At 41.2% G+C, this 24,111-nt stretch overlaps 2 protein-coding genes across 3 annotated transcripts; both read left to right on the top strand.

Moving 5' to 3' along the window:
- The first annotated feature begins 424 nt into the window (after nucleotides 1-424).
- On the top strand, nucleotides 425-8,769 carry mogat2 (monoacylglycerol O-acyltransferase 2). The gene is given in 7 exon segments (XM_076102301.1): nucleotides 425-463; nucleotides 465-624; nucleotides 1,992-2,170; nucleotides 7,276-7,480; nucleotides 7,646-7,820; nucleotides 8,108-8,307; nucleotides 8,615-8,769. Coding segments are annotated over 7 exon segments (1,113 nt in total).
- A 4,799-nt stretch (nucleotides 8,770-13,568) lies between these two features.
- On the top strand, nucleotides 13,569-23,957 carry dgat2 (diacylglycerol O-acyltransferase 2). 2 transcript variants are annotated; one of them, XM_076101944.1, is made up of 8 exons: nucleotides 13,569-13,608; nucleotides 15,518-15,646; nucleotides 15,874-15,981; nucleotides 17,168-17,238; nucleotides 20,559-20,763; nucleotides 21,400-21,574; nucleotides 23,391-23,593; nucleotides 23,803-23,957. In XM_076101944.1, the coding sequence occupies exons 1-8, from the start codon at nucleotides 13,569-13,571 to the stop codon at nucleotides 23,955-23,957; spliced, it is 1,086 nt and encodes a 361-aa protein (XP_075958059.1). The 2 variants fall into 2 exon arrangements, with proteins under 2 accessions (XP_075958059.1, XP_075958058.1); XM_076101943.1 differs by having other exon boundaries at nucleotides 13,569-13,612; nucleotides 15,516-15,646.
- The last annotated feature ends 154 nt before the right edge of the window (nucleotides 23,958-24,111 follow it).

The following is a 24,111-nucleotide window of genomic DNA, read 5'->3' as shown; positions in this document are numbered from 1 at the left end:
CAGGTCAAATATTAACTGACTGGCTGATTGTGTATTAAGGGTTACAAGGCTCGTCCATTGACATTCTGCAACACAGGGTTGCGCAACAAAATGTGAGTTGTAATCCCTTTAGGCCCCACAAGAAAAGAAAAAAAACTTTTTTTTTTACAAAGTAAGATCAGTGATGAGTTGAGGAGACTCACTGAGGAAAGAAGCTTCTCTCTAGTCCTTCTGTATCGCTTGCAAGACGGCAGCAGGGGGTGAAGAGGCTTTTACTGGGGTGGGTTTTGTATTTCTAATATATCCTTCCGGGCTCTACGCAGGCACCTGCACCTGTTCATGTTTGAATGCCGTCCTGTGTTTTAGCATTCTCCTTCCCTGCGCGGTCAAAAGTCAGCTGTAGATAGGGATTGACTTTTTCAGATAAGGCTGTCAATAGGAGGTTATGGTGGAGAGGTGAAAAGGGCAGACTTTGGACTCACTCCACTCGCTCTTCTTCTTTGCCACCGGCTGCAGCGCCTCGGTTTGTCGCTCCTCTTCCCGTGGAAGACATGAAGATTGATTTTGCCCCCTTGGAAGTGCCCGTGCACCGGAGACTGCAGACGGTGGCGGTGCTGCAGTGGGTCTACTCCTTCCTCGGCCTGGGTGAGTGTGCATGTTTGTATGGGCGTCCGCTGGAAACATCTGGAAGCTGACAGGATGGTACTGTTCATGAAGTACACATCTCTACAGCTAGTCTTTGTGTTGCTGTTCGAACATGTTGGCCCAGCTGCTCTTGGGTAAAATGTAAATGAATATGTGCTGTAGAGGACTGTTGTCTCGAGTGACATGAACTGCTGGATAGCCGGAAGAGGGAGCTAAGCAGGACATGACCCGAGCAGAGTGCAGTCCATGCCTGCACACACAAGATTGCCCTCTCAACTGACCTCAGGTCACATTGTGTTATTCAGAACACTTACTATTTCACATGTCGGCATCCAAATTAATGTGTACACCTAGTGTATATGTTTAGCTCTGAAAGACCAGGTGTTGTATATCTACACTGTTTGCCTGACATACCCCCCCCCACAGTCCTGTCACATTCCAAAATGGATGTTATTTAACATTATTAGCCATATAAAAGTGGATACTATTTCTTCTCATACAAGACAAAGTGATCCAGCACGAGGTGTTCAGGTGACTCCAGGTGTGTCCTGTGTAGTCGACTTGTCATATAGCTTATTGATTAATGTGACAATAAATACACTTAAGATTAATCTCACACCAACTTTCTTCATATTTGTTAAAACGTTATTTAACCGGAATCCTCATCCTCATCATCATCATCCTCATCATCATCATCATCATCATCATCGCCTTTTCGAGAGGCAAGTTAGGCAGCAATGAGTTACAAACAACATAAAACAGATAACAAACTATGCCACACAAGATGAGAAACGACAAAACAGGATAACATTTTTAATACAGTCATGTAAAAAATGCCATCTCAAAAACAACTCCTCAAGAGCTGTGTACAGCCATAGAAACAACAAAACCTGTAATTAACCATTCAAGTTTTTCGATCTAATTGCATGTAGGCAAAGGGATGGGAATTCATCTTTTAACACACATACTTGCAGATAATCTCATCACTGGCATCCAGACCATCACCTGATGCGAGTGATCAGGTATGGACGTGGTGTTGTTGGATGTCTGCGTGCGCCCAGAGAAACCAGAGCTAACGACACGGTTAAAATATAACATTGTACTGACATCCCACCATCAGCACGGTTCTGCTATCAGAAACCACCGAACCACTCGTGACGTCATCTCCCAGCAGACCTGAATGCTATTGATCCAGAGCAGACGTCAGCCATTCATAAAATGGCTAATCCCTGCTAAACACATGATCTAGGAACACTTCGTACAGTGTGTTTTGCATTTGTCATGCCGGATCAGGGTGCACATGTAATGCACTTGTTAACCATGTGTTCAGAGCTGCTGCTCATGACGCTGCTTTCCTCTCTCCTCAGCACCCACCTGCATCATCCTGTTCTTTTACCTGCTGTTCACCCGCTTCTGGCTGATCAGTGTGCTGTACGCCGTCTGGTGGTTCTACGACTATGACACCCCTGCACGGGGAGGCCGCAGGGTGCCCTGGATGTGTGGCTTCAAAGTTTGGAAACACATGCGGGATTACTTCCCCATCAAGGTTAGAGACAGACGATGCACGAGGTGAATGCATCAATACTGTATATGCACAGCTTTGTTCTCCGACCTGCAGAGGCTTTACCTCTGTAGGTCGGAGAACAGGACATCAGGACTTCTTGCTGTGCCATTTTCATTTATCTTATCTTTGATCGCATGTGAGCAGCAGCCCTTATCTCTGTCTTTGGAAGCAAATCAAACCGAAGCCTGAGACCACTGTGTTCCCTACAGTCATACTGTCACGTACTGTGTACACATACCCTCCCTAAATCCTAAAGAGTAAACCTTTATTATTGTCTTTATGTGTTTGACTTATGTTTACATAAGTCCTAAAATACTTTAATGAAGGACAAAGATTAGGGTGCATGCAAGGTGCACAGCCAGGTGACATCCAATCTGATGATTTTCATTTAAAAAAACAAACACAAACGTCGCTGCTCACTTGATAGAATAGTTTCAATGCTTTCAGTTTTCTTGGCAACAGTTAGAAGAGTAGATTAATATCCATCTGTTTGTCAAATGTGGTGCTGGAGCCAATGGACACAGTTAGCTTAGCATTAAGACTGGAAGCAGGTGTAAACAGCTAACCCGGCTCTGTTACACTTGTTACAGGTTCAATGAGGGTCAAGGTTAGGGTTACAGCACGTAGCTGGACTGTGTTTTGGCTGTGCGGTAACTTCCTAGAGTTGCCCCGCAAAGTTACGTTCCCGCACAACTAAACTGTCCAGTGTGTAAACTCCACACTGAAAAACAGCCACGCCAGCCTCAAAAATGAAAAGACATCATGTAAATCGCATGAAACATGAAATGTCGGATTACTGGTTCAACATTACCCAGGGATCCAGGGTAGATGCACACAACGGATTGTCAAAGCTGTAGGTGCCTTCCAAACATTATTACTTAGGGCTGTAGGGTTGGTCTTGCAGCCTGTTGTGTCCCTCTTGTGGTCAAACACCTGGAGTGCATACATGTGATTTAAAGTACATTTCATTACCTGCTTTTGCTCTTAAAAAGCCCAGTACTTTATATCAAAGTCAACGGTAGCACTTGATGTTAGGTTTTTCAATTAAAAAAAGAATAGAAAAATAACTGCAGAGCAAGTCATCTTCACAGAGAACCGAACACCCGTTGACAACATCCACTTTGTTACATGGGTTTACATCCTGCCCCGAGGCTAATACTTTGAACTGTGCTGATGAGACAGAGAGCAACAACAACAACAACAACAACAACAACAACAACAACACAACTTCAGCAGCAACAAAGTGAGTCTATGATTTGCTTGTAAAAAGAAAACGAGATCATAATGTTAAAAGCTACCTGCCTCGTGAGATATTCACACTTATTTGTGTCTCTGAGCATTAAGTGGGTCGTGTCTCTGTTTGCACAATTTACCCTTTGCAGCCATAAAAGATTACAGAGTGATCTGTACCGGCCTGTTTAGCTGAACTATCTGAACAGCAGAGAGTACAACTCAGTATAAGACTCTGAGATTAGACACCATTTTAACATATGGATGATAAAGAGACAGAATTTATTTTAAATATAGAAATATCAATGCCACTACTGCTCCTATCATCGCTGTAGTACTTTATTCATATACGTTTAAAAAATAGCTTTATAGCCATACATCTTTATCGGGAAAAACAAGGACAAGAGCAGTAAAACCTAAAAAATAAAAATAATAACAGAGGCTCGCCAAGGTAGGCAGTTACAGCAGTGAGCACCATAAACACAGCACCATATAATAATAAAAGTCAGGAGAAGACCGGCACAAAAGTGATAATGCTACAATAACAAGAACACTAATTGGAGTGAAATGAATCATAATCTTACCGTCTTTTTCATTAAAAAAATGATATACAGACATAGAAATGGTAGACTGGAAGAAAAAGAGAAGGTACAGCTGACAAAATAATGCAACATCAAGAACTGCAAAAGAGGAGAATCAACACCTTTCTGACACAATTTCAATTACAATACACAAGTATAAGCTTTCTGTTTTGAACTTCTGTATAGAATTGCATCAGACGGGTGTTCATGATATTCTGTCCACCCCTGAACACCTGCATGTCAGAGTCAAACAGGTCGACAGAATTCATTTTGAGCAGAGATAGTGATGACATGCAAATGTCATAGTCCCTGTTTACATGCTTTAAAAACACTGTAAATAAAAACACTAATCAGGTTCTGCACTGTTTGGCAACCAAGGTGAGTTATTGGAGTTGGTTATTGTGTCAGTCTCTCGTATCAAACAAAGAATACTGTTTCTGTTTGTATTCTCTCCCTGTAAAGAGAAATACAAGTGAAGTCATTTCCAACATCGAGAACTCATGAAACTCCCCGGTTTGGTCCGATCTCACGTATCCAGTTCAAAGCGAATCATCGGCATCATCCGACTGTATGCCTCATTAGGTCTGAAACAAGGAGTCAATGTGCGGGTGAAGAGCAGCAGTGTCATTCAGAGGGTCTAATTAGTTTCATTGGTGCGTCTCTGCCCACCGTCTCTAATGACACCATCACCAGCTCAGACTGAAAGCTCACCAGCTGATATGTGCTTCAACAGAATGACGCAACACACATTTAGACAAGACGCACTCCAAATTCATACTAACAGAGCGCACAAGTGAGAGGGCTTTCAATTCTCCCATCTATCTCTCTGCAAGAAAGCGAATAAGCCCCTTTCCCAAAATGTCACACACTTTTTTTTCCATTTTTTTGTCTAGATCCAAATCGACACCAAAAATAAATGGCTGATTCTTTACTCTAAAACTCAAAGTCCTTGGGAGGGATGGCAGCCACACAGGGGACTGTCGTGGTGATGACCTCATGGGACAGCTCTGTGTTCTTTAGTTTTGTAAACAGCCGCGGTCATCCTCATTAGCGGCTAATGATTGACTCTGATCAGCGGCAGCAGGTACCCACAGTACAAACAGAGTGGACACACACAACGGCCCTGTGAGGGTTCAATGTCAGGACTTGGCACTACAGTACAAATCCGTTTACTCTGATCGGCTACGTTCGACCCTCTAGGAAGGGAGGGAAAGAAAAGGGAAAGAAAAAAATGTAATAGATTCAAAATGTATGAACACTTTCTATGACACCCACGTCTATGATGCATTCTAAATATACTTATAACGCATTATAATCTGTTTATAACTCATTTAGATATAAGCAGTAGTAACTATTCATAATGTCTTATAACAATATAACAATATAACAATATAAACATGTTATATTGACTTATAGGTATCAAGTATCACAATACTTCATAATGACTGGATGATATTTCATTTGCAAGGATCAAAGTGTTTTATAATTCCCATAATAAATAATCCTTTGATGATGCATTATAATGGGATTATAAGGTGTTCATTGTTTACTTTTTGTATGATGTTTTTGAAGGAAATAATGAGTGACTTGTAATTACATCACGATGCATTATAAACAGATTATAATCTATCTAGCTACGGGAATTATAATACACTATGATACTTGCAAAAGAAAGTGTCTGCCAGCAATTATGAAGTATTGTGATACTTGACCTTATAAGATGAAGTATGAAATGCTTTATAATGTGTTATGATCATTGTTGTAAAGCATTATGTATACTTATGTGTGCTTATGACTATGTTCTCTCTATGAGTATGTTCTCAATACATTATAGACACGGGTGTCATAGAAGGTGTTCCCTTCGTTGAAGCTACCTCTTTGACCCTGAGGAGAGAGAGCATGTCTCCCTGATAATGGCTGTGCCTGTTGCCATACGAACAGCAGGGCCTTGATATACTAATCTCACACGCAGACACAAATAGTGAGGGGAGCAGATTTGTTTTTCATAGAAGTGAGCACACCACCCGCTGCAGAAAAACAAACGGCAGCACACGACGAGCGACTTTTGTGACCTTTAGTGCCTCTCACTATCTAGGAGACCTGCACACAACACTCCGCAGGTGGCTTATCTTATCTCTAGTCCTTTACAGCTGATGATCAGGAAACTATTACTTTTGACTCTACAGAGAAATATTAATCAATTTCCAAGGATTCATTGAAACCAGAATGGCCATACCTGACAAACATAAAAGGTTAAGTTAAGTGTAAACATTGAATCATCTCGCTGGGGTTCCTGCCAGACACAAACAAATGGCGCTTGGTACTATTCCAGGGTCAACACCTGCAGAGTTCATTTTTACTTTTAGATACATTTGAAGAGCTGCCCCAGATTTATAGGAGGGTCTAATATAATACTATGAATAAGTATGTTCTCTTTTTGTCTGGAATCACCCAAATATAAGAATCATTGTGTTTTCGTTACCTTAGAATGAGCTTCTTATATCTACATACTTCTTCACGGAGTGCGCCATGTTCCTACACTAGTCCAGAATGGCCAAACCACACATTGGTTCTAAATAGGACCATTTGCGTTTTTTTGCGTCGACCGCCGTAGTTCTCCTACACGCTTGGCACACGGGAGAAATTTCAATAGGTTGCAATCTGCAACCTTCACCGCTAGATCTCTGCTTGAGGCTACAAGCACGAGACTTCCAGCATCACATACCCGAAACCCCGACCAAACTGTCGGCAGCCGTGTTGCATTGTGGGCGCGTGTTTTTCCACACATTCTTTTTCCTTTAAAAGATCAAAAAAGATAATATCTTTGGTTTTGCTTCACTGTTTTTGATACTTAAAAAACAAAATGAAGTCCATTGAGAGTCCAAATAGAATCTTACAGACAGGTGAGAGGTCCACTGTATATATCACCCTTTTTGTAGCAGAGGTGCGGTATATTCATCCATTGTTTGGGAGACTCTACTGCTAATATTTCCCTCTGAAATGTAGGGTGAAGTGTGTCTTACAATATTCTGGTTGTGAATATGTTTTTAGACAGTTTGCACACAGACATGAGGATTGCGAGTGGGTTCAGAGGGTTGACACTGGGATATGGAGGCACATGTTTGAACAGCTTTGCCAAACTGGGCCAACACGACGCAACACTGTCTGCTCTTTTAGGATGAATCAGATGATCTCAATTTAAATATTCAACTCGGTTATGACCGATATTCAGATACAGACATTAACGTACAGCGTGCTTTTCTTTTCTTTGTCCAGTTGGTGAAGACGGCTGACCTGGATCCCAGGCACAACTACATCCTGGGCTTCCATCCCCATGGCGTGCTGGTAGCAGGAGCCTTCACCAACTTCTGCACCAATGCTACAGGCTTCAGGCAGCTGTTTCCCGGCCTCACCAGCTACCTGCTCATGTTGCCCCTTTGGTTCAGAACCCCGTTCTTCAGAGACTACATCATGTGTGCAGGTGCGAGACCTTTCAATCATACTCGATCAGATTGACCATACAACTATACCTCTTAAATTCAACTGAGTATACGGATATAGTAAAGGTTTTTAATGTACTCTATTTCGTACAAAGTATTATTTAACTTGTTTTGACTTCTTCCTATTTTCTGTTACAACACTGCAGGTCTGATTCCTTCGGACAAAAAGAGCGCCAGATACCCGCTCAGCAAAAGAGGCGGCGGTAACGCTGTGGTGATAGCAGTCGGTGGGGCCCCAGAGTCCCTCGATGCCCACCCTGGGACCTACAATGTACTATTGGCTAAGAAGAAAGGCTTCATCAAAATGGCGATGGAGCACGGGTGAGAGCAGAGAGCCCTGGGGGGAATGAGGAAGGTCTTTTGCTAAATATAAGCTAATTCTCCAAGGTCTCATCGCTAGCGAGAGGAGGTTACTTGCAGCTTGAGCGTGGCATCTTGAAACAGAGGCTTATTCAAGCCCCTCATGTGGAATTTCCCTGAAAAGTACGCAGTCCGTTATCAGTTTATAACGAGGAACATCAGTAAAACATTTCAAACACGGGACACTGTTAGTTAATCAATAAAACAACCTTTTCATTGAAATATTCTTTTCTTTCTTGTTTTTGCAGTGCTCATCTGGTGCCAGTCTTCTCCTTTGGAGAAAACGAAGTGTTTGATCAAGTGGGAAACCAAAGAGGAACCTGGCTTCGGTGGACACAGGAGCGGCTGCAAGGATTAATGGGTATCGCCCTACCTCTCTTCCATGCACGTGGCATTTTCCAGTACTCCTTTGGTCTCATGCCCTACAGAAAACCCATCAGTACAGTAGGTGAGTGGGCTGTGCTCATCTATCCGGGTGCAACCTCACCTGCAATATTTCAAATGCATTGCATTCGACTTTGTCTGGCAGGGGAAAGCCTGAGTTATATTGATATACACTTGTATATTTTCCAACCTGCAGTTGATTTTGGCAGAAGCATCTAATGTCACCAAGTTGGCTAATAGTTTTTTTAAGTCAGATTGAACTTTAGATAAACGGCATCCAACAGGCCATTTTGCAAAATGTGAAGTACACCGACTGTGTGTGTGTGTGCGTGTGTGTGTGTGTTGTACTTCACCTTGTCTCCTCCCTGCAGTCGGGCGTCCAATTAGGGTGGAGAGAAATCAGAAGCCAATGGCCGAGGAACTCGATGCCCTCCACCAGCTGTACATGGACGAGCTCAGCAATCTGTTTGAGGAGCACAAAGGCAACTACGGAGTGGACAAAGACACACACCTGAGCTTTGTCTAAACTGGACCGATGACAGATTGGATTCGAATGCATATTTATTTGTGATGCTCTGGTGCAGGCTCGGAGAATTGATTGGCTCTCCAAACTGGCCGGTTAATTAAAGAGAAATAAACTGCTGACACGATGTCGTATCGGTGGGAGCATTCAACAACCATATGAGAGAAAAGCAACCAGAATCGACATGCTTATGTATCCATAACTGAGACCTCGCTGTTCATCCAGACTGCTGTCGTTTGCCAGGGCAGTGTGGGAAACGGTTCAGAGGGACTGATGACACACGTTTCCTCACCATCTCCCAGTGGTGGCATCAGTCTGGGGTTTGAGCCTTTGTGCAAGACCTGACACTGTCTCAAACAGAGTCAGAGGTTGCATTTGGGTTGCAACATCATATGGAGACATTGTCACACCAATGAAAACACCAATAATTTCAGGCTTTGGTATCTGCAACAAACAGATAAAAAAAATAAAAAATGTATACAGCACTCAACTGAATTTTCTCTTTTGTGTCTAAAATATGCCCTTGAAACATTTAAGGAATAGTTCCACATTTCAGTGTTGGAAAGTATCTAAGTACCTTTACACAAATACTGTGCTTAAGTACAATTAGACTTTCTTGTACTTAACTTGAGTATTTCCATATTCTGCTACTTTGAAGTTTCAGGTTGTGACCCCTTACATTGCATAACAGTTCCTTGTCACATTTCTCATGTCTATGAGTCGTTAGTTCCATCCCCTCTGAATGTCTCTCCTGGTTTCATTTCCATAACTGTTTCAGGCCACAAGTGGTCAAATTATCCAGAATTCCATAAAACACCCCACAAAGATTAGAGAGAAGCCCAAAAATGAATAAAAATATATGTTGCAGAAGTTATTTTTTTCTTAGTTCCTCTCCCATTAATCATCTCTCGACCCCTCAGATTTATCATGTGACTCTTTGGAGGGGGCATGACCCCTAGGTTGGGAACCACCAAACTAGTTGTTAAAACTAGTTGCTGGAGTAAAATGCTGCTTGAAAAAGTTGCCCAATCATATCTTTAGTTGACACATGAACTTAGTGGCTGTTAGCTTAGCTTAGCACTGAAATCAGCTAGCCTGGCAGAGATTCTGGAAATTCAAGTCAAGAAATAGTCTGGCACATAACCCACCGTAAAACCACATTGTATTGTTGTTTTTACACTTCAGTGTTCATACGGATTAAACAAACAATAGGTAACTTCATTTTTGAACTTTAGAGCTACTGGTAGGCAGATTTCTGTTTGGACAGAACCAGGCTATTTCCCAGTTTTTAAGGTAAGCTAAGCTAACCATCTTCTGCCTCTGGCTTCATATGTAACCTACAGATAAGTCCGTATGGAAAATATGAAGCAATGTTCAGCAGCCGGTTAGCTTAGCACAAAGGCTGTAGGCTTAAAGGGGAAAACAGCTAGCCTGGATCTGTCCAAAGTAACAAAATTTGCCTACCAGCACTTCCAAAGCTATACCCTTCCCAGTCTTTGTGCTAAGCTAAGCTAACTGGATGCTGGCAGTCGCTTCAAATTTACCATACAGATATGAGAGAGGTATTGACCTTCGGTTTCAACTCCCTGCAAGAAAAGAAGTAAGAACATTTACAAAATGTTGAACTCCTCTTAATATCTGCCTTTCAGCTTTATGAAGACTGCAATAGTGAGATTTCAAGACTTTTCAATGCAGAACAACATGGAAAAAGACTTATTATATGATATTATATAATTGATGTTGATTTATTGAAATCAATGACTTCTATCAAACATAGAAATGCATGTGAAATGTGTCTGCTGGGCATGAAATAAAGTGGTGTCTTCAATCATGCTAAATGCACATGAATGTGTGTCTCATTTACTGTTTTATTAGTTCTAAATTCCACATTAAAGGTTGAGTGCCTGCTTGTTAGATCAGGTTCCCAAATGATAAGATCGTCTGTGAACTTTGGCAGACACCTCTTATATGAGAAGGCAGTATTCTGAAATTTCCAAATGAAATGACTGGCAGATTGGACAATGCCCCGATCCTTTCAACATACAGTCTGCACGAGGTTTGAGTGTGTGTGTGTGTGTGTGTGTGTGTGTGTGTGTGTGTGTGTGTGTGTGTGTGTGTGTGTGTGGGCTTGTTGGGCTGATTAAAATGCTGACTAAAAGAAAATGACTTACTGCAGTACTGTGATGCAAAGACAGAAAGAATTGGGGAAATATTATATTTAAGAATTTAAAAAGCAGTCACTAGAAAAGCGCTGATATGTATGTCGTGTGTCAAAGACAATACTGGAACACAATGGCCAACCTGTAAATCATATCTTAACGTCTAACATCCGGCAGAGCTGCAATCTTAACATTGATATAAATCAATGCACCAGGCTTTATGTTTCAGAGACATTGGTCATTGATGTATCTGTCACATTGGGATCTGCTCTTTGGACAAATATGCTCAGCAGTCGATAATTGTTTGGTCTGTGATTCCTCTCAGGTGGAGTGTGACTGGCTTGTCAGGGTAACAACATTATTGACGTATTTTTCAAGACAGTGGTCAATGTACAAAAGAATCAACGCGCTGTGTTCACTGAGTCCTTTGGGCTCATATCTTATCTTGTCTTTTTCTGAAAGGAAAACATACCCCCAAGTCAGAAAACGGAAAACAAGCTTTCATGGTAATAAAATCATATCTATAGATGATTTGGTATCTGCTCTTCAGATACAGTATGCTGTACGCACATGGAACACGACAATAACATGTGTAAACAGGTTGGATTAATTGAGGTGTTGCACAACACAAACAAATCATTTAAGAACTGCCTCGACTAAACTAAACTAAAACCAGACTTGAACTCATCACGACAAACTTTGCCAAAATAACCGCTTGAGCATGAATTAACAGGAAGAAGGCATTACGGGATATTAGAGGTGAGTTGCTGAGACTGCGATGTAGAGTTGCATCACCGATGGCCCAGAATGGTTAGGTGGTGACATTTCTCAACAGCAACCTGGTGTCAAGGACTGTGTGGCTGATTTCAGCCAAAACCAGTTAGGATTCTTGGGCCCGGTCCAACCAGATATGTGCTATCAGTTTTTTGGGATGAACTTCATTCGATACAAAGTGCAAAGATTCGTTTTTTCCAGTAGAGTATAGTATTGAATTTGATAAAGTGATAGGGGGCGAGGACACGGTATGGGGAATGTATGTATCGGGAGGGGGGGGGGGGTTAAATTGGTTGTGGCCTCCTGTTTGAGTCAAAGTGTTTCTGCAGATTTAAACTTGACTTGACAGCTGATGTGGTACGCACCGCTTATAGCTGGGACTTGACTTAAGACTTGAGGCATATTGGTTATGATGGTGATGGTCATTACCAGTGGAAGAAAGCAACTAACTTCAAGTGCTGCAGTACAGTTTCGAGGTACTTTTGTTTCATATTCTACTTCATTACATTTCCGAGGGAAATGGTACACCTTTTAATCCACCATATATATATTTGACAGATGTAGTCGGTTACTTTTCAGATGAATTGTTGAAGTTTAAACCAGCGTTTTTAGTCACATTTAAGTCAATGAGTTGTTTTACCAAAGAGAACTTCTCAGATGGTTTCATTTAAATAATGAACCAATATTCAACAAACCACTTTTGATCCTGAAATTATATTTTGCTGATAATACTTCTGTACTTCCACTCATAGGATTTTAAATGCAGGAATTTATTGTAGTTGAGTATTTTTACACAGTGGTATTGGTACGTTTAAGTAAAAGATATGAGTTCTTCTTCCACCGCTGACCAAGTCTCTTGAAGACATCTCCAGCCAGCAGCCGTACATCAGTTGTCTGTCCACCTTGGAGTTCTGGTTTTGGTGAGTTTCAGTGTGGTGCCAGCTGGCAGTCTCTGTCAGATCCCAACACTTAGAAGAGAGTCAACTGTTGCATTGGCACATGCACATGTGCAACAAGGCCCACCATCCCATCCACATGCAGCTGCAGCTTGTGTTATCTGGGCTTCAAACACTGCCATCTTTTCAGAGTTCAGACATCAAAAGATATCATAAATTTAACCGTAAATGAATATTTCCCTTTAGAGATTGAAGGGAAAGCTCTAACAGTGTCACACATGTTGTGATTCATACAGTAGACAAACCGTGTGACACGAAGGACAAAGAAACGTGTCCATCCAAAACAACCATGTCCCCACGGGTAGATAATGAGATGGTTTTCTCACAGCATATCAAAGTATCGCATAGAGGGGCACACACAGTATTCTTATTGTTCAATACATCAAATCAGGAATAAAAAGCTGACTAGTCAGAGCACGTTCAGAAGAACATTATCACACAGCAGGACTGTAACAGTGGCAGTTATGAAACACACTTCTATCTGTCTCATCCAACCCCCCAAAGACCCAGGCTTGAGACACCGAGGGGAGGCAAGACAGGGGATCAATGGTCAATACATGCTGGGTGTTTTTCACAGCTCACCCACGTGACTGCCCCAATAAATACAGAAACAGACAGCGAGAGAGAGAGAGAGAGAGAGAGAGAGAGAGAGAGACCCTACGTGTTGCTGCTATCACGTCCAGACTCCCCGTCCAACATTATTGATACACTTTTCTCTCTCGTGCACGTCTCCGTTCGCTCCTCCCCGCGCTGATTAAATGCCGGCTCGGCGCGTCTGCGTGCCGCAGTTGAAGGCAGCCGTGTCAGGGGAGCCGTAGGGTCGGACTTGTGTCATCCGAACAGCGAGAAAACATCTTGAGGTTTTTTGTTTTTTTACCTCTCTGTCTCTCTCTCCATCTAAGAAGGATCAGATATGAAGACCATTCTGGCTGCGTACTCCGGCGTCCTCAAAGGTAAGCCGGTGTTCTGGCTGTGAGGGGCACAAGGCGGGCTACAGCACAGTAGAGGTGGACAAACTAATCGGGAGTCTTTGGGAAGAATCAGGGCGACGTGGAACACAGACACACACACAGACACACACAGACACACACACACACACACACACACACACACACACACACACACACACACACACCACATGCCAGTTTGAACCTGTCATGTTTTATTCTGCGTGAAGATACACACATACAAACACAACTATCATTTTAAAATACCTTATTATTATTATGACCTATTTAAAAAAAAAATGATTTTCACTTTTAAAAAAAAGTCATAATAATAATGAAGGTATTTTCAAATTGAAAAAGTATAATTTTTTTTAAGTTTTTGAAAAATAAAAATAGTGATACATTATCAAAAACTCATTTTACATGTGCTACAAAAACACTGCATGTACCCGGTGATACTAAAGGAGAGTAAAAAAGGCCTATAGATTGACCACTGAATGTCATCATCACAAATGATTTGTCTCTCAATGTCTCTCAATGCCACTGCTTTCTAACAAACCACAAGCTTTATTGCAACCCATTTTTCTGCAGCTGAAATATTTAGAATTTTAGTCTTAATGAAGTTTTAAATGTGAATGTCCAAGTTCGATCCCCGGCTCAGGCTCCACTAGTCGCATGTCGACGTGTCCTTGAGCAAGACACAACCCCAAAATTGCTCCCGTAGCTGTGTCTACGGTGTAGAATTGTGATAGAATCTGAATTGTACGTCGCTTTGGATAAAAGCGTCTGCTAAATGACTGTAATGTAATGTCACTGAAATGGCTTTAGGAATGAATGTCTTCACGGCCATTATGGGAATGTTGACACAATTACAGCAACCAAAATCAACGTCCAACATTTTTTTTGCATCTCTTTGAAGTTGTTTCATGTTAGTTTGTAGTCTTTTTGCGTCTCTTTGCAGTCGTATGCGTCTTTATGGTCATTTGATCTCTTTCTTTTGGTCGTTTTGTGTGCCTTTGTGGGTTTTTTTGTCCATTTTTGTAGTTATTTTGTGTCTTTGCAGTTGTTTTGTCTCTCTTTATGGTCATTTTGAGTCTCTTTATGGTCAGCATGTGTCTCTTTGAGTGACATTTTCCAAGCAAAGTTCAGGGCCCCCTAACACTTTGGGCCCCTGGGCCTGTGCCTGGCTTGTTCAGTTATCCATCCATGAGCACATGGTCCACCTTGCTTTATCTGATAGTGTGTGTGTACCTCTCTGCATGCTGACCAGTTTGATCTGGCTCCCAGCCGGACTCGGAGAGCACATAGCCTACTGTAAGTGGGTCCATTCAGCCGTGAACCGGTCACCGGCTGCATCTCGACCGGGGTTCCGTCCCTCTCCTGGCACTGGTTCAAGCAGCGACAGCCTTTAAGTCGTCATAGCATCATAGTTTAAAGTCATTACCAGCAGCAGCAGCCCGGTGCTGGGTTATTTTCAGTGTGCATAGATGGGATTAGAGTAGACGGCCGTGTTGTCCTGGAGGAGAGATCTTCATCTAATTGGCTCTCAGCGGTTCGAGCTTGACTTGCTCGGGAGGCTCTTAATGTGTCCGTCACTTCATGCTCGCGGTCTCTCCTCACACGCAGCTGCATGGCTTTGCCTTCACGGGCTGGTGACTGAAAAGAGCTGGTGAGTAGTTGAGGCTGCGGCTAAAAAGTTTGGAAATGTAGGGCTGCTCAGTTGTTTTGTTTGACGTCCACCTTTGGGTTTGTTAAACTCAAACTAGGAGTAAAAAAGTGATACTTTACTTGTCAACACTTCTCTCCCTCATCCATTTAAGCGTCCGTAACCGTGCCTTCAATAATCCACCTGCATGGACATTTGACAGTTTTGATAAAACTCTCCTTTTTATCATTTGTCATATTTTGCCTCCAGGCACCGGCTGCAGCATCCTCTCTGCCCTGCAGGACCTGTCCGTGGCTTTTTGGCCCTGCAGATCCAAGATGGAAAAACACCTGCAGGTCATCTCCGTGCTGCAATGGGTCATCAGCTTCATGGCCATGGGTAAGTCAGTGCATTTGTGGGCGCCGCCGGGCCTTTTTCGCCTAAAGAAAGCTTGAAGATTTAGCTTGTACTCTCATTAGTCTCACGAGGAGGTCGGATCTCTGAGCTGCACGCATATACTGCTCTCTTAGCTCTTGGCAGAATATTTTAGCCTTTAGTTTAGCCTAAGATTACTGTTTATTTCTGGTCAAGTGCTTGATTGTACCATCTCTCTTCTCTCCCTCCAGGTGCTGCCTGCACTGTGCTACTGATCTACATGTTCTGCACTGACTGCTGGCTTATTTCTGCCATTTACACCGCCTGGCTCATCGTTGACTGGAACACCCCGAAACAAGGCAAGACATTAAAATCTCGAAACATCACTGTTGCATAATAGTCCAATTTTGACCCCCATGTTTAGGGATGCACCGATATCGGGATCGATGTTGTAGCTAGACCGGGTATCAGTGATGATGGGGCCGATCTATTCAATCAAAGTCTATGTTTACATACTACTGTATGTACATTACATGCTGGAATAATTCTTGTATAAGTTGACCAATTTATTGCTGCAATAAAAAGGTGTACAGTTGAACTGTAATTTCTGTACATTTTCTACCAAGTTGCTGTAGTACAATTTATTTTTACTAAAAACAATTCAGTAATTTTATATCTATGTATTTATTTGTTTCGCACAGATCGTAAAGACGTCTACAAGTCAAGCCTGATGCTGCCTCACTCATAATAGAATGATCCCGGTCACTTCCACACGGCATAATTCATTTCAGCTTAATTAAACGCTGGTTTCGGATCGGTGCTAGTTTATCTGAAATTAACTGCATGATGCTAATTAGCAATCTAAGATGGTGAACATGGTAAACGTGTGCCTGCCAAACATTATTATGTTAGCATGCAGACGTTAGCATCTAGCTCAAAGCACAGCAATATGCCAAAGTACAGCTTGGCATAGTTTTGTTAGCGTTTAGCGTTTCGTTGATAGTAAAAGAAAACTATTTTTGTCGTCCGATAAAACAGGCAATCTAAAGAGGTTACTTTGGACTCTACTGTTTTTACTGACATCTTGTAGACTAAATGATTCATTAATTAAAACCGGGGTTGGTAGTTGTTGAGAAACAAACAAGAGTACGCTAGCTTTTATCAATGATCCCACTTAAAAACACATCCCAGTGTTGCCAACTCTTTTCCAAACAAAGTAGTTAGCCGCACTAGTTGCTGAAGTCGCTAAATCTAGCAAGAAAGTCGCCAATCAGCACTAACAGCCCGCCCCTTCAGGCCTCCCTCCCAAAATGATCATGGAAAACTCAGATGATGCGCCACTGCTATCGATTTTTATTTTTCTGTCTTTTCTGCCTTTTTTTTTTCATTTGATTCATTAATGGCTGTCGGGATGTAAATGTAATTGTTATTGGAAGAACATTACCTCCCCTACCTTTTTAATGGAATAGTCAAAAAGAATATTAACGGATGAATTGTTGGTTGCGGCTGTATATGTGATGTAATAATCTGTAATGTCCTCCTCAGGTGGCAGGAGGTCCTCTTGGGTGAGAAACTGGACAGTGTGGACATATTTCCGAGACTACTTCCCAATCAGGGTGGGTACATTTGTCAGAGTCTTGGTGTGCCGTCGCTAAATTGACCTAACCCCAACCTTGAAAATTCAAGAGAACAGTGGAGCTATGGAAACGTCAGGATTGCGACCAGTAGGGAGATGAACCATGAAAGCGTACTCGGCCTCGCCTGTTTTGTGCCGCAACACAAAAAGTTCTTAAGACTTGTGTGCTTCAGTATTGTAAGACTTAGTTGGTTCATCGATCTGCAGTCATGTACAGGTTTGACATTGTAGATAAGCTTATCAGGGGTTGGATGGGGTATCAGCTGTCGGCTCCATGCTGTTCCTTGTCCCGTGGTGATTGTGATGAGTGCTTGACGTCGGTCAGGAGTTTTAGACTTTGTCCTACCTGATAGGCCAAGGACCAGTGCTTAGCTTGTTTGGCCCTCAGGTAGCATCTTTTAGATGAGAGGGCAATGCTGATTATGGCAAACACACTGTACTGTAACTGTGCAGGACTAAACTGTCACTGAAGAAGCCAGAAGTCATGGGTTGAGTTTGTCATGGGTTGAGTTTGTTCAGCTAGTTATCATGGGATTCTTTTATTGAATCGTCACTCTTGTACAGCCGAGAGCTGCAACAGTTGGTTGCTTAATTGATTTGTGGACTTCCACACAAAATCGGCAACTATTTTGATTATCGTTCTTAAACCAAACCTTATTTTGTTCCTGCTCCTCCAGTAAGATTAATTGTTTATTTTTTTGTCGGTTTACATTTGATGATGTCTCCTAGGATAATGTGATGGACATTATTCAGTATTTTGTGGCATTTTATACACGACATGATTGAAACAAAAAACAAAGATGATCAGTGTAGAAAAAGATCCAGCATTGATGCATTGATGTTTCTACACTCTGTACAGCAGAAAAACAGGGCGGGAGGAATTTGAAGTCCCACTCTTTGTAGATGAACTTTGCTCATCTCATCGATCTTTACAGTGTGTTCCATGCAGCCATTTGTCTCAGTGGCTTGATGAGATCATCGTCTTGTCACCCGCCCGATGCCAGCTGACTCTTCACACGTCTCTCGTTTTAATCCCAATATCGCTGCAAGACATAAATTGATCGATGTTTCTTTTCTTTTCTTTTTTATTTATTTATTTTTTGGTGTTGTGCGAAGTTTTATGTTTCTGTCAAATGTCGGTAATTAACTACCGACATGAGATGAGAGTGTGGTTGATCGTTTATTTCTCGCAGCAGAGTTGAAAAGGTCTCGTAGCTCAAAATAACCAGAATATATCTGCAGGGCCATCAATTGACTGTAGGGCAAGGACTATAAGTTATACGAGTTGGAAGCCAACTGGTCAAGGTCCAAACCAGCCTTAAAATCAAAGTGAGGACTGTAATACCTGCTGAGTGTTACATCAACGTCTGCCTCAGCACTACAAACAAAGACTCTTCTGTGATACTAGTGCTTCTATGCACTAACCAGTGAATCTACAGCCTCTAGCTCTTTACTGTCTCCTCTCATTATATAAGGTGTTGTTTAATAAAATCCGTTTTTAAATATTTGCTCAAACTGTCACTATGACAGTAGTACATGAGACATATAATCAGTGAATAAAGCAGGTTCCTCTGCCTCTTTTTAGTGATCCTAGTGACTTTCCATTGACTATTTCTCACCTCAAATAGGCACCTGGTCGGTGGGCGGTGCTTGGATACCGCTCGACTGTTATCAATGTACGACTATATCTCTATCGATATAGAGACAGAGCTTTTATTGAACTTTGCGCAAATATGACTTTTAAATGCTGGTCACATCTCCCGTGGTCCTACTGTAATCTTTCTACATCTGCCATGCCAGCCAGGTGGAGTCCTGCGGTACTATGGAGATCTTAGATGTGATCTCCTTTTGCTAATGTGGTTATGCAACGGTTGTGTTTGACCTGCGACAAAGGGAGCTTTGTGTACACACGGTGATGGAATCAAGTCTATAGTGCAGATCAGAGCACAGTTATAGTTTCTTATGATATTGTGCAATTTTACAAGTTCAACATGAAATCAAGACGTTCAAATAATACTGTGTTTAAAGTGTATTGCTGCCAATATGATCTACATGAACAACATGTGAAGTGGGACATTATTTTATGAGTGCACTTGAGCAGACAGAGGAGGGTATGTCGGTTTCGAGCTGATAAGGATGTCCTCGTTCTGCTAAAAACATGAGCTGTATCCTGAATTCATCCCACACACTTATTCTAAGCTGACCTTCAGTGTGTAGCTTGTTCCTTCTGGAAAAGTCTGATAGTTATACTCTTCATACTCAAAATACATAGCCACATGCAATGCGTACGGAACACGGTGCTCGACCTCTGACATTGTGGATAAAGTTTAAGTCTATTGTTTTAGTTATTTTATTTTTTAAAACAGTATGCATTCTGAAAAAAACAAACGACACAGCACAAAGCACGTGGCAGAGTGACAAACTGACAAACTGACAGTGGATGGTGGTGAATTAGGTGTCGACGCAAACCCAGAAAACCGTTTCATTTCTGGAAATCATTTTCATTTCTTTTCCACCGTCACTGTCGGTGACATATGTATATGTATATATATATGTATATATAATATATATATATATATATATATATATATATATATATATATATATATATATATGTGTGTATATATATATATATATGTATATATATATATATATATATATATATATATATATATATATATATATATATATATATATATATATATATATATATATATATATATATATATATATATATATATATATATATATATATATATATATATGTATATATATATATGTATACATATATATATATATATATATATATATATATGTATATATATATATGTATACATATATATATATATATATGTATATGTATATGTATATATATATGTATATATATATATATATATACACACATATATGTATACGTATATATGTATGTGTATATATGTATGTGTATATATATGTGTATATGTATGTGTGTGTATATATACTACTAACTGCAAAAAGTCATAAAGATTAGAACGATTATTTGTATGGTACATCTCCACAATAATGTTATAAAGAGTGTTACACAAAACAAATAAGTTATAGGAATAAGCTGAACCAGACCGGATCCAGTAAATGACAAAACTTGAGATTAGACTGTATTCTATGAAGTGTAAAATACGTATTTAGTGTGGAACTGGTACGCCGCTTATGTTCTCAAGCCCTTAAGCCATACTGGTCGATAACATGACATTTCTCCAATCAGATGTTCTGCAGTGTGGAAATCAGCCTCACACTGGTCCTCTTTGTGCTATTGTCCTGCAGCTAATTAAAACCCACAACCTGCTGCCCAGCCGGAACTACATCTTTGGCTACCACCCGCACGGCATCCTCTGTTTCGGTGCTTTCTGCAACTTCGGGACCGAGGCTACGGGCTTCACCAAGAAATTCCCGGGAATCAAGCCCTCCCTGGCAACCCTGGCGGGAAACTTCCGCTTGCCCGTCCTTCGAGACTACCTGATGTCTGGAGGTGAGACGATGAGGAGCAACGAAGGCTCGTCTGAGTCCTTGAAAAAACAGATAGCTGTATCTGTAAGAGAGCGGACCTTTGTCCTGTTGCACAGCTGAAATAGCTTCTGTTTGCCTGAATGTGCTGATTTCACTGTTTGATAGAGCTTTAACTGTTCTGTTCCGAAGGGCTGTTTGCTGTTCAGCTTTATCCACAGATACTGTACATACTCCCTTAGGGTACTATAGGTCGCTGTACATGTTGTTTCTGAAAGCTTCATCGGTAAATTGCCCTGTTGAACTTTCTTTGCGATAATGTGTAATGCAACAATCTTTGCAAATGTTCTGTTGTTTTCAGACTGTTTTTTTGTTATTTTCAGCTGCCGTAGATCAGATTTTGCTCATGGGATTTTTTTTATTTTATGTACGTACTAGACTTGTGGGGTTTGCCTCATAGAGCATTGCATTAAGTACAATAAAGCGGAGTCTAAAAAGACTTAGAATTACAATATTTGCAGCCAGTATTTCACCCGATCTAATAGGATTAAGAAGATGTTAGCAGACTTAATAGGTCAGTGTATTTTCCTGTTGTGCACTGCTTCTTTACTGCAGTTTCATTCATCTTTCCATATCTTTTTTTGTTTTTTTTGTTCCTCAGGTATCTGTCCAGTGAACAAGAACTCCATCGACTATCTGCTGTCGTGCAACGGGACGGGAAATGCTGTGGTCATCGTTATCGGAGGAGCGTCGGAGTCTCTGCAGTGCGCGCCGGGCATGAACATCGTCACCCTGAAGAACCGTAAAGGCTTTGTGAGGCTGGCCCTGCAGAAAGGGTGAGCTGGCTGCACAACACCTCGCAGACTAAACACAGCCTCGACCGATCTGATTTGAATGTGAAAAGATGTCATTCTCAGGGCTGCGGTGACTCATTGGAATGAATAACCAATTATTACTCACAAGAAGGTCGAATTTACCTCACAGAGAGCATCGCCGAATCTTTTATGAATGTGCGGTGTTGTCCCCCATAAAGCTCGGAGCTGCTTGTGCTCAGCCATGCATTAATCACTATAACCATTAAGTGGGCCGGGTTTGTGTCTCCTTAACCCAAACAAGCCTGATTATATAGCTGTTGCTTATCACAGCGTTTTAAAAGGAGCTTAGAGCTTGCTATAGGAGACAAGTTATTTAAGTTATGCAGAATTTCATTCATAACTGAAAATAAGCCTGGGCTGTGAAGTGAGGTCACTTTGGGTTCACTTTCTGGAGCTTTTATGGTTTGGTGTTGATGCTTATAAGATAAAGATTATGTTAAAACCAGTTGAATAACAACACTTAAGTTGATTTGTGCAGAAAATAGAGTAAAAAGTGCAATTTTAAGGTTTGCAATCACAAATGTATTTGTATTTATGTCCAATGTAGATATGAGGACAGTATACAGAATATTCTGGTTGCTATAAATATATTTTCTGAACCACACAATTATGTTTATTTTTTGGGACATTTTATTTCTTATCGCCTGTAAAATCTGGGATAGTTTCATCATTTCAGGCCATATTGTAAATAAACATTGTGAGAAGGTAAAAATCACAGCTTACAGAAGTCTGTAACCTTTTAATGAGGGTGTCATGAGCTCTAATGTAGTTTTAATACCAATCCAGAACATTTCCTGATTATATAAACTCTTTTATAACTGCCATACCGGGCAAGGCAACTGGAAACTACAGCAGTCTGCCTACGTGTTAATTATCATGACCTACTGATTAATAATAAGAACTATCACATTGCATATTTACAACCACAACAAAAAAAAACCTCCAGTTTGATTGTTTTTGTGCTAGAGACACGAATATAAAACAGTTATTCAGTTAAATAGGATGGCTATTACAGGTAAAGTGAGTCTTTGAGTGCCCTACTTGTTTTTAAATCCATTGGATTAACAGATGTGATTGTAATATAATAATACAAATATTGGTGCATATGATTTCGGTATACAGTTAATCAAACAAGTTTGCAAAGTTTATGTTTCAGCCCGAGGGAAAGTTTTTATTTAACAGGCTTTCTGTGAGTTTTTTTCCTCATCGGAACCTTTTTTATTGTTTCACATTCGTTAGGTCTACACCCATCGAAATAAAATAGGAGTAGAATGGACATTTCCATTTAAATCAATATAGCAGGATGGTCAGAGTGGCGGCCATTTTTATTTATACTTTTGCCGTTGTGACCATTGTAGCGAGCTAACATCCGCATAAACTAAACTGACTTTCGGAAACACAGAATTTAACAACTTGATGCTTCCTCCACACACAGGAAAGCACATTGCTTTCGCTAGATGAGTGGCAACTCTGTACGGCTCATTTTCTGTAACCAGTGTAGCATTAAAGCATGGTGGAATTAACAAGCGAGCTAGCTTACTAGCTAGCAAACAGCTGGCTTGTTAGCTAGCTTGCTAATTCCGTTCTACTCCTATTCTATTTCTTCTTCCTATATATCTTTACCACTAGACACTTGTTGTATTTGACTTGTTTCCTTCATGTTGTTGCTGATTTTAGATGTTTAAATTCTAGAAACATCCTGCTTGGCATTGTCCTACTTTTGTAAGTGGACATTTAGGGGACAGTTTGTTGAGTAACCTCCTCTGTGTTTCCTCAGGTCTGACCTGGTTCCAGTGTATTCCTTTGGAGAGAACGATGCCTACAAGCAGGTGATCTTCGAGGAGGGGACCTACTGGCGGTCTCTCCAAAGGAGGTTGCAGAAGATCATAGGCTTTGCCCCGTGCCTCTTCCATGGATGTGGCCTATTCTTCGGCAACTCCTGGGGCATTGTGCCTTATGGCAATCCTATCACCACCATAGGCAAGTTTGTTCAAGCTAATGTTTGGTTAGAGCGATTGACGAAGATACAGATTCGAGTTATCTGTGAAAATGTCAACAATACTCTGCTATTTTAGTACAGTAACCGTATTTGCTTCGTCCGACTAGCACGCTGTATTAATGGTTGAACTTCAACCGAAGTTTGTTTGATCAGCTCTTTGTTTTAACCCTCTCTCCTGTTCTTATTATAGTTGGAGAGCCAATCACAGTGCCAAAAATTGAGGATCCAACTGAGGAGATGGTGGACCTGTACCACGCAATGTACATCAGGTCCCTGCAGTGCCTTTTTGACAAGTACAAGACCCGCTTTGGCCTGAAAGAGAGCGACGTCCTGCACATCCAGTGAAAGGACAAGGGGGCTCTGTTGAAGCTTTGAACTTTAACAGCATCTTCAGACCCCTCCACCCCCTTCCCCACCCCGGCCCGCATCCTATCTTGATGCCCGATTTTGGATTATCTCTGGACTGCAAGCTCTGCACATGAGCACTTTTGCTAAAGAA

This window comes from Anarhichas minor, unplaced genomic scaffold (genome assembly GCF_050575085.1).
Source record: "Anarhichas minor isolate MPS153535 unplaced genomic scaffold, ASM5057508v1 ptg000027l, whole genome shotgun sequence".
Taxonomy (NCBI): domain Eukaryota; kingdom Metazoa; phylum Chordata; class Actinopteri; order Perciformes; family Anarhichadidae; genus Anarhichas; species Anarhichas minor.
The sequence above is the reverse complement of the archived record's forward strand: the minus strand, read 5'-3'. Positions and strand labels throughout refer to the sequence as shown.